At 39.2% G+C, this 15,853-nt stretch overlaps 1 protein-coding gene across 1 annotated transcript; it reads right to left on the bottom strand.

Moving 5' to 3' along the window:
* pou3f3a (POU class 3 homeobox 3a) lies at window positions 1-2,398 on the bottom strand. Its single transcript, XM_084724029.1, has one exon. The coding sequence runs from the start codon at window positions 1,974-1,976 to the stop codon at window positions 714-716; it is 1,263 nt and encodes a 420-aa protein (XP_084580155.1). The 5' UTR covers window positions 1,977-2,398; the 3' UTR covers window positions 1-713.
* Between the last annotated feature and the right edge of the window lie 13,455 nt (window positions 2,399-15,853).

Below are 15,853 nucleotides of genomic sequence, written 5' to 3'. Positions count from 1 at the left end.
ATAATTAGTCTATTCCATGAAAATAAACACAGTGGAAAAAATAAATAGTACAAATCATCACACAAGAATACACAGCAGACTTACTTGTATATAAACTTAAGGGAATTAAGTTTGCTAATTTCAAAAAATAAAGTTTCCTAAAAGGAAAACACAATACTGGAATTATTTAAAATCGCTCTTTGATCACCTTTTAACTTGTGTCACAACATAAATCCACAGACACACAACACAAAAGTGAGAAACACGTTTGAAGAAAGATAAATTATTGCTCATTAAAACAACTCAATGCTGAATGAAGCGCCTTAAATCAACGTCAAAGCTACAGCCCAGTCTGAAACCTGCAGCATTACAAGGGAACTTTTACTTTGAACATTAAATACCTTTTTGTTGTTTGAACTTCTTGGCATCAAAAACGTCCATTCCGTAGGCTGTTTTGGTGAACAAACATATACTTTTAATTATTTTCTAGTCAGATTTTGGTTAAGTTTTTCATTTTCGTGTCCCAACGTTTGATTCATAGTGCAGAAAAATACAAAAGTGGGCATTTCTCCTGCTCTGAAATGAATAGACACTGGATAACATTATCATTGCGGATCAAAGAAGATGGAGAGCTGTAAGAAAAGTTATTAGTTCTTCTAACGTTTGGGGAAACATGAAATATTCTCTCTAAAAAGTTATTCAAACACTTTGTTCACGTTGTTGAGAAGTTATTTTCACGTATCGCTGTACATCCTCTTGCAGTCTATAGAGGGGGACGGTGTGTCGGGACCCATGCTGCCCACCTGTGAGTACGCGTCCTCCGGGGTGCGGGGCAGTCCGGGCGGCGTCATGCGCTTCTCCTTCTGCCTGCGGTTGCAGAACCAGACCCGGACCACCTCCTTCTCCAGCTGCAGGGTGTCCGCCAGAGAGTTGATCTCCTGCGCGGACGGTTTGGGACACTTGAGGAAGTGACTCTCCAGCGCGCCTTTGACGCTCACCTCGATGGACGTGCGCTTTTTCCTCTTCCTGCCCTGCGTGGCGATTTTGTCGATGCTGGTGGGGCTGCCGGTGGTGGAGTCGGCCTCCTCCAGCCACTTGTTCAGCAGCGGCTTCAGCTTGCACATGTTCTTAAAGCTGAGCTGCAGCGCTTCGAACCTGCAGATGGTGGTCTGGGAGAAGACATTGCCGTACAGGGTGCCCAGCGCCAAGCCCACGTCCGCCTGCGTGAAGCCCAGCTTGATCCGCCGCTGCTTGAACTGTTTGGCGAAATGCTCCAAGTCATCGGACGTCGGTGTGTCCTCGTCTGAGTGCGGGTCGTGGCTCACGCCGTGATGCTGGTGGTGGTGCGTGTGGTGGTTGTGGTGGTGATGGTGGTGATGGTGGCTACTGTGCTCCAGTTCCGGGGACTCCCCGCGCACCAACCCCGGGTGCATGAGGCTCTGCCCTGCGTGTGAACTGAGCATCCCGTTGACCGTGAAACCGCTGGGCTGCGAATAGATGAGCGACTGTTGTTGCTGCTGTTGCTGCTGCTGCTGCTGCCCCTCAGAGATGCTGCCTCCCCAACTCCCTGGGTGCGTCTGATGGGGCCCCAGATGAGGGGACCTGTGGTGCAGAGCGGAGCCTGAGTGGAGGTCCTCCCTGTTCCTCTTCACCTCCTGCGCCTGGGAGCTGGGAGGCCACGGGGAGCCAGCCTCCACCGCCGCCACCGCTGCCGCGGCTGCTGCGGCTGCTGCGTGTGGCAGCGATGTCACCCACTGGTGGGCATGGCTCAGCATGTGGCCCCCGTTGCTCGCCACCATGGCTCCTGGCATGAAGTCACTCTGCACCATCTTGACTGAGGGGTCCCCTCTGTATCCACTAGACACCGCGGTGGTCACAGCGGTGCTGCCCGGCTGCATGCCACCTCCTCTCCGGTCAGAGTGAAGCACCGGGCCGGATAAAATCCTGCTGCTGGCGAGGTATGGACTCGAGGTAGCTGTTGCCATCCCCCAAAGCATAAATCTGAAGATATATTTCTCTCTTGGTGTTTATTTAAGTCCCAGTTTTTTTTTTCTAATCCATGAAGAAATGAAGTCTATTTCAGCAGGAGCCAAACTGTTGCACGATTTGGTGAAAAAAAAAATCACTCCATGGAGGCTCAAATGATGATTTTACTTATACTACAGCTTGTGCATTCCTGCGCAACAAAACAAGTCTTCAAAACTTTTCTGTCCCGGCAGCGGCGCCGTGCGTAATCCACAGACCTGATAGAGAAAAATCACCAAACTGGCGAGCTGCAGGACCCTCACTAATAACACCTCTCTCTGATATTAGAGCGTTTCAATGATAGTGTCATACATTTAAAGAGCCTCTCCGGTCCTCTCGGCAAGTTTCCCTCACTTCATCTGCTCTGTCCCGTTGCGTCCTCTACGGAGCGAAGGAGACGAGCATGTGTTTACGTTGTGTCAGTGCTGCTGCGTATTCCTCTCCCATCTCCATCCAATTACAGCAGAAAGGCTCCGCAGAGCTCCCGCTGATTGGACGCACAGACAGCCAGAGAGGAGTTGTGTGTCTTCAGACTAGCCTCGGGTGCACGAAGTTGTTGCTGCAGGAAAAAAAAAGCAACAATATGGCAAAAAATATTACAATAAAAAAAGAGAAGACACGGGAGCAGTGACTTCAGTGACTTGCTAAGTACGCATGAATCATCTGGAGACTAAAGGACAAAACAAAACTTCTTTCAAAATATCAAACATGAATTCATTATTATTATTATTATTATTATTATTATTATTATTATTATTATTATTATAAATCCACTTAAATCAGCCAAAAATAATGCCATATCTAGTTTTGTAAAAACACAGAGCTGAAGCCTGTGTGTGTGTGTGTGTGTGTGTGTGTGTGTGTGTGTGTGTGTGTGTGTGTGTGTGTCAGGGATACTCAGTCGGGTTTGGGTACATCGGGGGTTTCTACGCCTCTTGCATCTTAATACGCTCTCCTTTTCATATGGTAAAGAAAGGCCACAGTGGCGTGACGCGCCGCAGTGCTGAGCGCTGAAGGTGCACAAACCAAGCCACCAGTTTGATTTTTCCATCCTAAAAAAAAAAAAAAAAAATACTCGCTCTGCTGGGATGTTTCCATGCTGGGTCAGTTTATGGATGGCCTGTTAAGTAAACGTGTCATGCGGAATTTTCTACCACGGCTCTGCCTCAGATTTAAGGGCCTTTAGAGAGTAAAGCATCGACTGAGCCTGAAGTTTGGGGACTAGAGGAGAGAGCCAGGTGCAGCCTAATAACCGTGCCAAATTATATTTTTTCAGCGGATTTGTCTTGGATCTTTTCCAAAAGGTAAAAGATAAATAGACACAAAATGTATTTTCCCAACCTGCAACATAAATTGAAATTTTATCATGACATTTAAATCCACCTACCTTCCATTAAGTGTTTATCTTCCCAATTACCATTAGATTTATTTGATTTTAGGACGTAAGATTAAAAAAGTAATGGCATTTTGTAGCAATAGAACTATTCTATATGATTTATCAGCAGAATACACTAAAAAATCATACAGTAATTCGGTGGAATCAACTAATCTTTTCTCATTAGCTTAACATAAATACACAAGTTTTATTTTATAAGTTATTAACATGAATTCTTCTAACTTGAAGTCTTTTGACTTGGTGAAATGAGTTGAATGTATCTGCTGTATAGAGTTCAATCAACTTTTTTATAGCATGAAGAAAACATATGATAAAAAGTTGCTGTGTGTCTCTAATACGCTTTAAGGTAAGTCATGTTGCTTGTTTTCACAATAGTGAAAACACTGCGAGCCATGATGAATATAAATATTGAACTCAGTCATTACATCTAAAATGTAATAAGTTCACTGGGAGCAGTTTCACGTATTGTTTTTATGTCACTGGAACAAACAGCTCCAGCAGGAGCAGCTGCATCTGTAAGTTTTTGTGTGTTTTGTGAAATGAAGAACTGACTCTTTAAACTGAGAAAATGTTAAAAGAAATCAAATTAATTATAAATTTTTGTCAGTGTGACTGAAGATTTGTTGGATCAAATGAATAGCTTAAGCTTATTAAACACGTTTCTCAAGTACAACTGAATTAATATCACTATCTCAAATGGTAATTTCAAATTCAGTCAATTTAAAATTTTAAGTCAGCCAGGGGACTAACTTTTTCGATTTAAAACAAATAGTTTATTTTAACAGTGTAGGTGTATGTAGGATCCTGTGCTATTATTTTTTATTAGGCTGTTGGAGAGGTCTGGAGTCCACCGACCTTTTGGGGACAGGATGGCACTCGTGGATTCATCCCTAAGGGAGCACAGTGACACACTTACTCACCTAATTCAGTTCACCTGAGGGTAACATCAGAGGCTACATGACGCATTTAATTACACAAAAAAGTACTGCATTTGTGAATAATCTACTACATTTAAATTCTTTGATTCTGCTGCTACACATTTTAACTTTAATGGCACAATAATTAGTCATTTAATGTTAGATACCAACTTGAAGAATAACTGGTATCACTTGACTGTAAGACTACCTGTGATTCATAACAGGTTCATAATTAGGATATTAATCGGGTTGTAAAGACTTTATAAATCATTAATAAGCTGTTAGATAATACATTAGATAAAGAAGGCAACAATGGAGTGTTGCTTGCCAAATAGTGGCTACTGAGCTTACTTTGTCTTCTCCATCAGCAGCATTTATACCTGTCAACTTAATAACATATTTGTCAATAAGTTGCTGCATTTAACCACATCAGCATCTCATAATAGTCAAAAGGTTTCGGTTTGTATCAAATTAATATATTAAATTACCAGATTTGTACACTAAGGCTTAGTCGATATTGTTACCACGACATTTTCAGTATGCACCATTTTACACCCTGCAACAAGGATCCTTTCGACAGTTATAAATGTTAGTATGTCATTAATAAACGGTAATGGGTTGTACACTTCACTGTAAGGCACCCTTTTGCCAGTTATAAATGTTAATAACTTTTTAGAAAGTTCAGTTAGCAGTAAACGGTAACTGGATCTTGCCAAATTGTGAGCCCATATCAATATATGAAAACTGTGTTATAGCTTGTTTGTAATGGCTTCTAAATGATTTATAACATGTTACAAACTACTTATAAACCATTTCTAAATCATTTATAAGCCCAGTCCTTTTGTGAAGTGGTAAACTTTCTAAGAAGACAAAATGCACTACAGTGCTATCAGTTTTCAATCATTAATGAGCAAAATGTTTATTGACAGGCTGTGAAGTATCTCTTCAGCTGGTATATTCTTGTCCAACATAACACTTATAACAAGTCATTAATAAGGCAGTCTTACAGCATCTGCTGTTGTGAATGTTAATATCTTCATAAAGTGATGTTGGTCTGCAGCCTTTAGATGGAAATTGGTCTAACTGTCCTCTAAAGTCTTCACAGTGATCCAAAGAGCTAAAAGACAAAGTAACTTTTCTTGCACCACAAAAGTCAAATACGTTTTTTATGAAACCCCCAAATATTTATTTATTTATTTTTTTGTTTTATTGATGGATTGTTTTTCCACATTCCAGACTTTATTTCTAACACATTCGTAGAGTTATATTGTTTTTCAAGTTTCAAGATTACTTTATTTGTCCATAAGGAATGTTTTCTTGGACATAAAAGGCTGCTGCATTAAATGACAACAACTACACAGGAACTAACATGAAGTGCATAGCACAGGAAAGTGCAGCCCTTCCTTTCACACTTTACTTATGTCCTGACCTCGGGAGATTCACTGATACAGGGATGAAAGAGATTTTGTACCTATTCAGGTATCTTTCCCTGTATTTAACTGGAACCCTGCAGTGTCAACCTGATGAGAGCGGTTAATTTGTTGAATGCAGGACATGGGAAGGGTCAGCAATAATTTTCCTAGCCTGTGAAACTGGCCACAGTTTTGTGCACAACATTGGATTTTTGCAGGTATTTTCTCACTTATTGTGGCAGATTACAGACACTGATACCAATATAAGCACTTTTTTTCCCCACTTATAATTTAGAAGAACATGAAGTCTCTCCCCTGGTAGAATTAACATTTTATTCTCCCACTGGCAGACGCAGACATAGAATACAATGCTTTACAAAATGTACACATCCACTGGGCAAAATAAGAAAACTACCACTGATGTTTTTTTGTTTTTGCTGGTGCCTGTTTCACTTTGATCTTAACATTTTTTTGTAATGATCAGGATAAACTGGGTGAATAAATTTGTAGTGTTGAAGGAATGGATTTACTTCCTCCTCGCTAACCAACGCAGAGGAATCACTGCAAATGACATTTTTCTATCTGTTTCGGTCACTTCAACAAACCCTTCCCATTGCAGATATACTTGCATTGTGTGTGCGTAGTTAAAGACTCATCTTATCAGCCTGTCATGTCGGCAGGAATGTTCATTTCAGGTCAATTCCAATATTTCTTTTTAAGGCCTGATAATGCACACACACCTAAATAATATGTGATTCATTCCAAAGCTTTACTGTCAAAAATAAGCACCAGTTATAATTGTTTCTGTACTTAGAACCTTTACCTTTGGTAAATGTCTCTTTTCTAGTATAAACTTTCTAATGAAATATTTTTTCTTTTAATGACAGAGTAGGTTTATGCACACTCATCTGTTCAAAAATAGCTTTTTAAAATAGTTTTGTACACAGAATTTTGTATAAATTGTGATTTTACTTACATTTGCAAATTTTGACAACCTTAGAGCAGATAAATCTTTGCTGATCTCCCAGGACTTTTGGATCCCAAGTTGGGAGGCAGTGACACAGATAATATATCACCTGATAGTGTAATGGTTGTTACTCCTATTGCAGCTGCTGTTTGAGCCCACTGATCTTCCTGTATAGCCACAAACACCCAGTTCTCAATGTATCTATATGCAGTTTTATTATTCTGGCTTGTAAATGGTCTGTAAGACATTTGTAAAAGCTTTATTTACAAATATCATGGACATTAGTTACAAGTTATTCACCTCACATTCACAACTGCTGATTGATAGTCGCAATAATTCCGTTATTAATGACTAATTACCGTTTATAAGCACATAATGTGCGAGAGGACATAACAGCCAGTGTCTAGCAACCCAGAAGTTATTAATGACTTTTAACTGATCAATAAAGCACTAATAAATGATTTATTAACCATTACTAAAGCTGTTCACAACTTATAAACATAAAAATGTCATCAAATATTTATTTCCCAGTCTATAAAACCAGTTTATTGTTCAGGTGTGTTTAGTAAAATCATAGAATCTGTACAAAAGCACCTCAGTGTTTCACGTTTCCAGCCTACCAGCACAATGTAGAGAAAACCAGACGAGTCGGGGAATGCAGTAATGTTTTTCATGTGTTGTGCTGGCTGGTCACAGCGCTGGGTCCTCTATTTGTTATTCATGAAGGAAGCTGGGTGAAGAGGCCTTCTTATGATGCACATTTTTCTCTCTGCTCCCCCTCTCTCACTCTCCCTCTCCATGAAACTGCTTGACAACTAAGCAAATAATCTGTTTTAGCTGAAGTGAATACTGCAATTAATCCAGCATAATAAGCATGACACCGTCAGCTAATTGACATTATTGTTTCTTTTAGATCATCTTCGAATCATTTACACAGAGACTTTCTCTCTGTCTCTCCCCCGTTCTTCGCCCTCTGTTGAGTCTTCAATATGCAGATCGTCCATTTCTGCCCCTGGGCTATTTTCTTTGGTAGACTTTTGAAATATGCAAATGCTTCCAACAAAAATTGCGAAGGAGAAGAGGGAAAAAAAAACCTTCATCTGGGCTCCAGGAGTTTTCCATTCAAAGAAACAGATGATTTTCTCTTGTTAGTGCTCTTGTTCTTGTTCTGTTTGCTTTGTCAGTCAAGGGTCTGACTAATTAAGCAGAGCAAGAGAAATACAAACCAGGAGGAGAAAACAAAAAATACATTACTTGTGAGGACAACAAGAAGTTGTTGTTAATAACTCCACAGTTATTAAGTTTATCAATATTCTTCTCAGAGACTATAACAAGATTTCAATCTATATGGCTGCTGTTATTAGCAGGCTTGGGGAGTAAGAAATTACATGTCACAGGATTACATAGTTAAGATACAAAAAAAGGTAGCCATATATTTATTACACCTAGAGAGAAAAAAAGAAAAAGTTAAATTATTAGCAGAATTATAATTTTAAAACAGATTTTAAAATTAAGATAATTTGTTGTCAATTCATCATTCATCATTATTAAAATACACCACTGCTCAGACATTTCAATATGATTCTGTTTTCAAATCAGAAAAGAGGAACAACATCCAAGAAATTAACATCTAATATAAATAAAAATTACAATTAAGACCAACTTCTAATGTTAGCTACACAGACCAACTGCTAACATCAGCAACAGAGACCAACCGCTAAAGTTAGCCACATAGAACAACTCTTAACATTAGGTGCAAAGACCCACTTTTAATATTAGCTAAACATATCAACCATTAACGCTAGCCATACAGACCAACTGCTAATGTTAGCTACACACCTGTCAATACTACCACTACTACTACTTCTGCTACCACTGAACAATATTTCAGGACTGTAGGCAGCGATGCTCGTAACCAGGAGGCTGTGTGGATAAAATCACAAGCCTCCGACCAGAATAAGTTTCTGTCTACGGTCTGTTTACTTGAAGTCTGAGTGTGAAGTGTGAATAGCAGATTTAACAAGGTATATTTAAATGCAAACAATTACAGCTATTTATCTGAACATGCACTTGTGCATAATAAAGGAAGGGAAAGCTGGACAAACAATTAAAGAGGTAATCAAGTTACATTACTTTAATATTGTGATACTTGTGTCAGGTTACTGGCTACATTTAACTAACAGGTAATTAGTAATTGTATCAGAATACATTTTTAAAGTAACCCTCCCATCCCTGGTTATCAAGTGATATATATGTTTATGTGTGTGTGTCGCAGAAGCTATGTGTGTTGTTTACAGAATGAGCTGCACTGAATCGCCCGTCTGCGCTGAAAGCACCACAGAAAGAACAGAACTTATCTCTCGTGGCTTTCCTCCCTGTACTCTTTATATTCCACCTCTTCAGTGTCATCCTGTGGTTCTGATCATGAGTGTGTTTGACCTTCAGCTCTCCCTGAGTCAGAGAGATCCTTCGCAGCGTGAGTCTCTACCCACAACCCCCTGCTGCGTGTTTAAATCAGAAGCAGAGGCAGCCGCGGAGAAGAGAGGGAGAGAGACACACACAAGGAGACACAAAGTGTGAGGAAACAGAGGCTATGCAGGGGAAATGATCAAAGTATATCCATTTCCTAAGTCCTCATTGACAGAGACGGAGAAATATGAGACAAACATGACCAATAATATTCAAATTTATAGGCAGATCTCACTGAGGTTTGGCAACATGTCTGAATGTGCCATTTGAAATTGCTCTTCAGTCAGTAAGTGAGCTTAAAGATGAATCATCAGGCGTGAAAAGTTAGCCGGGACGGCCATTCATTTCTTTACTGCACTTGATGTGGTGGAATTACTCGTCGCACAAGGGGTGAGTAAAAAGAAAAGAAGGAGTTGTGTTTACCACTCTGGAACAATAGTCAATTACCAGCCCCTGCTGTAACAGACAGATGCACTGGTTAAACACTGTTGTGGTTTGGCCCATTATGTGTGAATAGCTGGAAGTTAATGTGTGAAAATTACATTCATTAATCCCAATGGATCATTTGAAAGGGGCCAAAGTGACAAGGAAGAGCACAGAGAGAATACAAGCGGGAAATGGTACAAAGACATCAATCATCACTCTTTTTCTGCGTGTGTGTTTTTAGTGTATGTGTACACAGGTGCGTGCAGGTGCCTGAAATTTGCCCATTTCTAAGTGTCTATTTGCATTAACATAATGGTGAAAGACGTTCCTGGAATGATGGCCTGTTACGAGCAGACGTCTTTGCTGAATATTTATGCTAAACTAAGCAAAATGCAGGGAGAGAAGAGAAACATCTGGCCTGTCATAGAAGAAAAAACAGAGGAAATTGAGAAAAGATGAGACTCGTGGGGTTTAGTGCATTCAGATAAAGTCACGGCCCAAACGAAAAATATAGTGCTTATATGGCTGTAAAAAAAAATAAGACATGGAAGTTGGCTTAAAGGAAAGGAAACCCATAAGTTTTTAATTTCCTTTTAGCTTTTACCAAGGCTTGTGAACTGAAATAGAAATAAATAAAAAAAATCATATTAGGACTACATTTGTGGTTGTATTTGTGTCGTCTCACTAAGGCTGCATGATACTGGGGGTGGTGGGGGGTCATATTGTAACTATTGTGGCATTACAATTCGGTTTAATGTAAATAGTTAGCACCTGGACTGCCTTGAATTTGTAAGTTGGCTGAATTTGAAATGACAAGTTGAGGTAATTTTGCTATAATTCAAAACAAATGAACTTTCCTGTTTAAGTAAACTTGATACTAATTCAGTTGCACTGGAGATAAAATGTTCAATAAGCTTAAGATATTAAGTTGAGCCAACAACTGTCAGTCACACCGATGAATTTTAAAAACAAATTTGATTTCCTTTTACATTTTGAAGAATCAGTTTTTCGTCTCACACAAAGAACTTACAGCTGCAGCTGCTTCTGCTGGAGCTACTTTGTTCCAACATTGGCACAAAGACGAAATGTGAAACTGCTCCTAGTTTAATAAATTTATTTATTCAATTTTAAGTGCAGGGGGGTAGGGACAGAATTCAGCCTTCATCACAGTTTACAGTGTTTTCATTATTGTGAAAACAAGAAACCATGACTCATCTGAAAGTTTATTAGAAAAACACAAGATTTCCTCACATATGTTTTCTTCAACCACATAATTTCAAGGCAACTGGCTTCACCAGATATTTGAGTTTGAAATCAAACTCAGATTATTAAGTCTCAAAACAAATAAAGTTTTGCAGACTTTTAATCTTTTGTTGGGATAATTTACTTTTCTTACTTACAGAAACTTGAATCTTTGATTTGTTGAAAACACCCCAAACATTGTATTTCAGAAATTGTTCACAATGAATGTGATTTTTCATTATCTGGGTGCTTGAAAACAAAACAACAAACAAGCAACAAAATGAACAATTATTTACAATTATTCACTCAAAACGTACAAGGTTTGAGGTGGGGGTCAAAACTATGTTGTTTGCTTTCTCAGCTGTTTTCTTTTTTGCAGTGAATGTATGCTGGGAAGTCTGCTCATATGCTGACTGTGTCTTTAGAAACACAGTCAGCATATAGCAGTTTAATGAGTTAATTGAACTCTGTACAGTACATTCATTCAACTCATCATTTCAAGTCAAAAGTCTTCAAGTTAAAAGAACTTTTTGAAATGCTTTTTTTAAATTTTAAATTTAGTTACCTTACACAAATAAAGCATAACATGTTTTCCTACATCTGGAGAACAAAATTCATAGGCCAGGGCATCTCTACAACACTACAGTATTCCATTATAATGCTGTTTTGTCAAACATTTTTCCGGCTTCTGCGATTTGGATATTTTGCACTCGGCCATATTGTGATTTTGATAACATTTCTGCTCCCAGCTATGGCACTGTTCACTGTCCCACTGTCCATGTTCTGTCTCTAAAGTTCCCATGCCGTAGTTCGAATATGACTGCAAACAGTATGACAGAGAAATTTAGTCAGGAAATACCTGCAGCTCTGCAGCCTGTAGCTACAGACAACTGTAGCCCTGTACCCAGGCCCAGTCCTGAGCCAAGTCAAACAGCGGGTGTCCCTGAAGGGCCGGCCTGGCTGAGTCTGGCTGGCCCTGCGCTTTTCATGAATGGACAGATTTCTCTCTGAAGCTCCCACCGAGGTGCACGTGGTTATAAAGGCTCTCTGTAGTTCAGATGATTTCTCAGGTGGGATTTTGGAGGGAAAGAAGGAAGTATGTATCACATGCTGAAATATTAAGTGACTTCTGATACAAGTGGCAGAATGGTTTATTTTGATTCACAGTACTGTGTTCCTGTTATGCGCTGGATCATAGATGATAACTGTATAGCAGGTATGATAGTTCAAGTGTTTGTAATTTATTAGTTATATCAATGGATATCAGTTACCTTTTGTGTCTTGTGTTCCCCGACCCTCAGGGACAGTGCACAAAGAGCCGCACGGTCTCTGTACCTGCATTATACACCAGAGTTCAAATAAAAACCAACCCGTGATTATTCAGCAGGGTGAGAACAAGTGGCTGAATTTATAATGAGTTTTTTGTTCAATTATGTTTGAATCATCTGAGCAATTTGAGCAGAGCATAACAAAAGCACACTCTTGAACATGTTGATGATGTTGTGAATGTATCAGCAGCACTAAGTAGTACCGCGCAGATCAGCTGAGACATCAATCAAGACACCTTACAGTGGAATCTAATTAAATAAATCCAGTGAATACCTTTAAACACAGCAGGTTAATGATAACGTGCAGCTTTGGAGTTAACACTTATTCACTGCACAGTGAGAGGAGTTTCACATCGACACTGCACACTTCAACAGATACAATTCCCATCACATACTCCTCGAGCTTAAAAGCTTTAAAAAAAAGCTATTTTTAGTCCCTTGCAACAATTTTAATTTCTTGTCAAAGTGACACATTTTGTGTTTTACTGAAGGATAACATGCAGACTGACTGAAGTTCAGGGCTGATGAAAGTTTTAAAAATGAAACATACTGTCACTTAAAAAAAAAAAAAAAAAAAAAAAAAAGTGCTGTACATGACTATAAGTGCACATCTTTTCAGTGTGGCCAGCCTAAGTGGCAAATGAGCCATTCAAAGTGACACACACTCTCAACTATGGTATACTGAATATGGTCTTTGTTAGATTATACTCATGCCACTTTCTAATGAGGTGCACTTTACAAATGGTTCTATCTTGCTATCTGTTGAAGGAGAAATATTTAATATCTAAATCATAAAATGACCATGATATGTCATTACAGATTAAAGGAGGAGGGAGAAAATATCTAACACTTGACTGTCTAAAAATAAATTCAGTAATCCAAATAGCGGGTTGGACTCTTTCATGTAAATAACAAGTGACATGACATGGTAATGACATGGTAATAACTTATTCACTTTAAAATGAAGTGCTACTGACCCAGTTATATGTTTGAAAACAAAAGGTGTTGAGGTAAATGCATGGGGACAAATGAATCTTCCAAGCTAAACTGGACCTCTGCAGTTTGTTTTTGATACAAATTCTCAGAGAACTGAACACTGTTGGTTGTGTAGATGGTAGAAAATTGAGAAATAATGATATATTCAAACAAGTGTCAAACAAGTAAAAAAAAAAACACTAGAAAACTTTGAAGACCAACTATTACTATTAATAACTTCTCATTCTTTATTTCTTTATTTCAAGCCGTTCTTCCCTCGTCTGCTGATTCCTGGTTCTATTGCCATTTGTGGTTTCAAACTTGTTATTACCAAACTGCAGATGTTTCTAGATTCCAAGACACAAGCTCTCTCTGGTGCGTGCGCTGACAGAAAGAGGAAATCAATATCAATCGAGGGCCACAACTTTAACCTGTGACAAGCCTTTGTTGGCCGCAGTGCTTGACTTCCCATCCTTGAGAACATGTCCTGCAGACCCAGGAGCTCACCTTCTGCCATCAGACCGGCCCAGAGCGTTAACACCACACGAGCGGGATCAGAGACGACCTTGGCATGCACGCAATGAAAACACAGCCTACTTCAGTGTCTCTCTTTGATGTACATTATCAAAGACCTTTCTCCTCCTCTCCTCCCTGGACCAAAGGCTACTATTGTTTTTGTTGTTGTTATTGATATTGTTTTCCACCCTTATAACACAAAGCAGTCTGACCATGACTCTGATGCTAATGCGGAGGTGGAGAGGGTGTTTTAATGAGCTGCAGAGTAGATCAGAGGAGCTCAGGGGGGTTAGAGAGAGGGAATAGGTAGCACCGAACATCAAAACACAGCTAGTACTCCAGCTTCTGCTTTTCACCAGCCATGACCTTTCAGTGCAGCACCGGCTAGAGGAAGTAACAAGGAAATTATGAATTTCTGCTGCAAAACAAACATGCAGAAACCAAACCAACTGAAGTCTTGTTAAGAAATGAAAGAATAAGTGAAAGAGAGCAGATCATTTAGTTTGGCTACTGTTAATATCAGAAATGTTTATGCCTGATTCATGTAGATGCTGGTGACCAGGCCTAAAATTTCATCATTTCAGGGGCAATGCCACTTAGCCTTTGGTGTCAATTATTGAGGGCACAAAGGCCAAATGCCAGGGCAGCAAAGCCATCAAATTAAACAATGATTATAAGTACACATAAATAATTGATTTTTTGATTAACTGATGATTTCATTTTGATTAATTGATACAGTCAGTCAGAGGTCAGTCCATGTAATGACATCATACTGTGTGATATGTAAATAATAAAATAATTAAAATAATGAGAAACTCTCTCAAAACGTTTCTCATTATAATGGATTGCATTTATTTAGTGCTTTATCATAGACCATCAAAGCAGGAAGCACTCTTGCTTCTCATAAAAACTTCTGCCAAAGTGTCAGAGTTTACTAATGCTTCTATAAGAACAAAAGTATACAGTACAGTAGCACATACCAGAAAAAAAACACCTTCTAAAGCCTTTATTCATGCATAGACTTGACTAACACTGTCTGCACGGATTGTTTTAATATCTATCAAGCAATTCTATCGTTTTGACAAAGACTGTGACAGTTATGCAAAGATGGACAAAAGCTTTGCAGGTGACAACAATAGGTAAATCTGGACTGATTGGGAAAGAAATACTGTCTGAACATTTTGAGCTCCTTGTTGCATCAGAATGTTTTGTTGTTGCTTTGTTTGGTTACGTAAAGAAGACCCAAAGTTACTTCAGACTGCTGCTCTCTGCCGCCGACCTTCAAAGTTAGAAGAGATGTTTGTCTGGTGAGTTTTATTTCCTTGTGGATGCAATGTTACTTCTAATATCCTTCTGTTCACATGGCTAGGCAATGCTGAGAAATTTTGTGAACAAATTTCCTCAGATGTACAGTAAATATACACATGTCAGATTACTGTAGGTGAGTCTGACTTCACCACTTCCAGCCATGAGCCCCATCCTCCTACAGACCGTGAATCCCTGCTGAGATAAAAGTTTATGAGCATCTTTTGCTTTTGCTCAACTGTTTGTGTAATGAGATAATACAAGAAAAATTCGTCCATCAATGATGTGGGACCTTTCTCTTGCCTTCAGTGAGAAAGGTACAGCATAGTGTCAAGACTAGTCTCAAGACCACTTTTTGAAGGTCTCTGTCTGATGTTTGAATTGATTTTCCTCATCAGTCAAAACCACAACTGCGGAGATATCATTAAATGCCGTGTGCATTGATCTGGTTGCGAAACCACAAAGAGTTCATCAGAAAACAGTGTCAAAAAGAAAACACACAGTTTTCCGCTGTCCAACACATACTGAGATGGTTGGGATCAGTGAGCATAAAGAAAGGTAAGATAAGTCTAAATGATACTAGCAAAACTAGCTAGCTTAGTGACATTTTTGTTAGTGATGAACAATGACATGGCAGGCTATATAGCTAATGTACACATAGTTGTGTTACGTCAACGTTAGCTAATGTCAACTCTGACATAAAGGCTACACATTGTGGTACCGCACCCTTAATGAAGCTCAGCGTAAGTTCAATCAGGAAGACCTTCTATTACGCTGCCTTCATTCATAACTTTCCTTTACTCCATCTCTCTCTTCTTTTTCCCTCTAATCAGCTGTTGTGGGCGTTCACCTTCGTCTTTACTATCCAATCAGATTTTGCCACGGTCCCGATAGCC

This window comes from Lutjanus erythropterus, chromosome 8 (genome assembly GCF_056507025.1).
Source record: "Lutjanus erythropterus isolate fLutEry1 chromosome 8, fLutEry1.hap2, whole genome shotgun sequence".
In the NCBI taxonomy this organism is placed as follows: domain Eukaryota; kingdom Metazoa; phylum Chordata; class Actinopteri; order Lutjaniformes; family Lutjanidae; genus Lutjanus; species Lutjanus erythropterus.
The sequence above is the reverse complement of the archived record's forward strand: the minus strand, read 5'-3'. Positions and strand labels throughout refer to the sequence as shown.

Bases quoted from the DNA above. Each gene is read 5' to 3' on its own strand.
- pou3f3a (XM_084724029.1), bottom strand. From the start codon at position 1,976: ATGCTTTGGGGGATGGCAACAGCTACCTCGAGTCCATACCTCGCCAGC.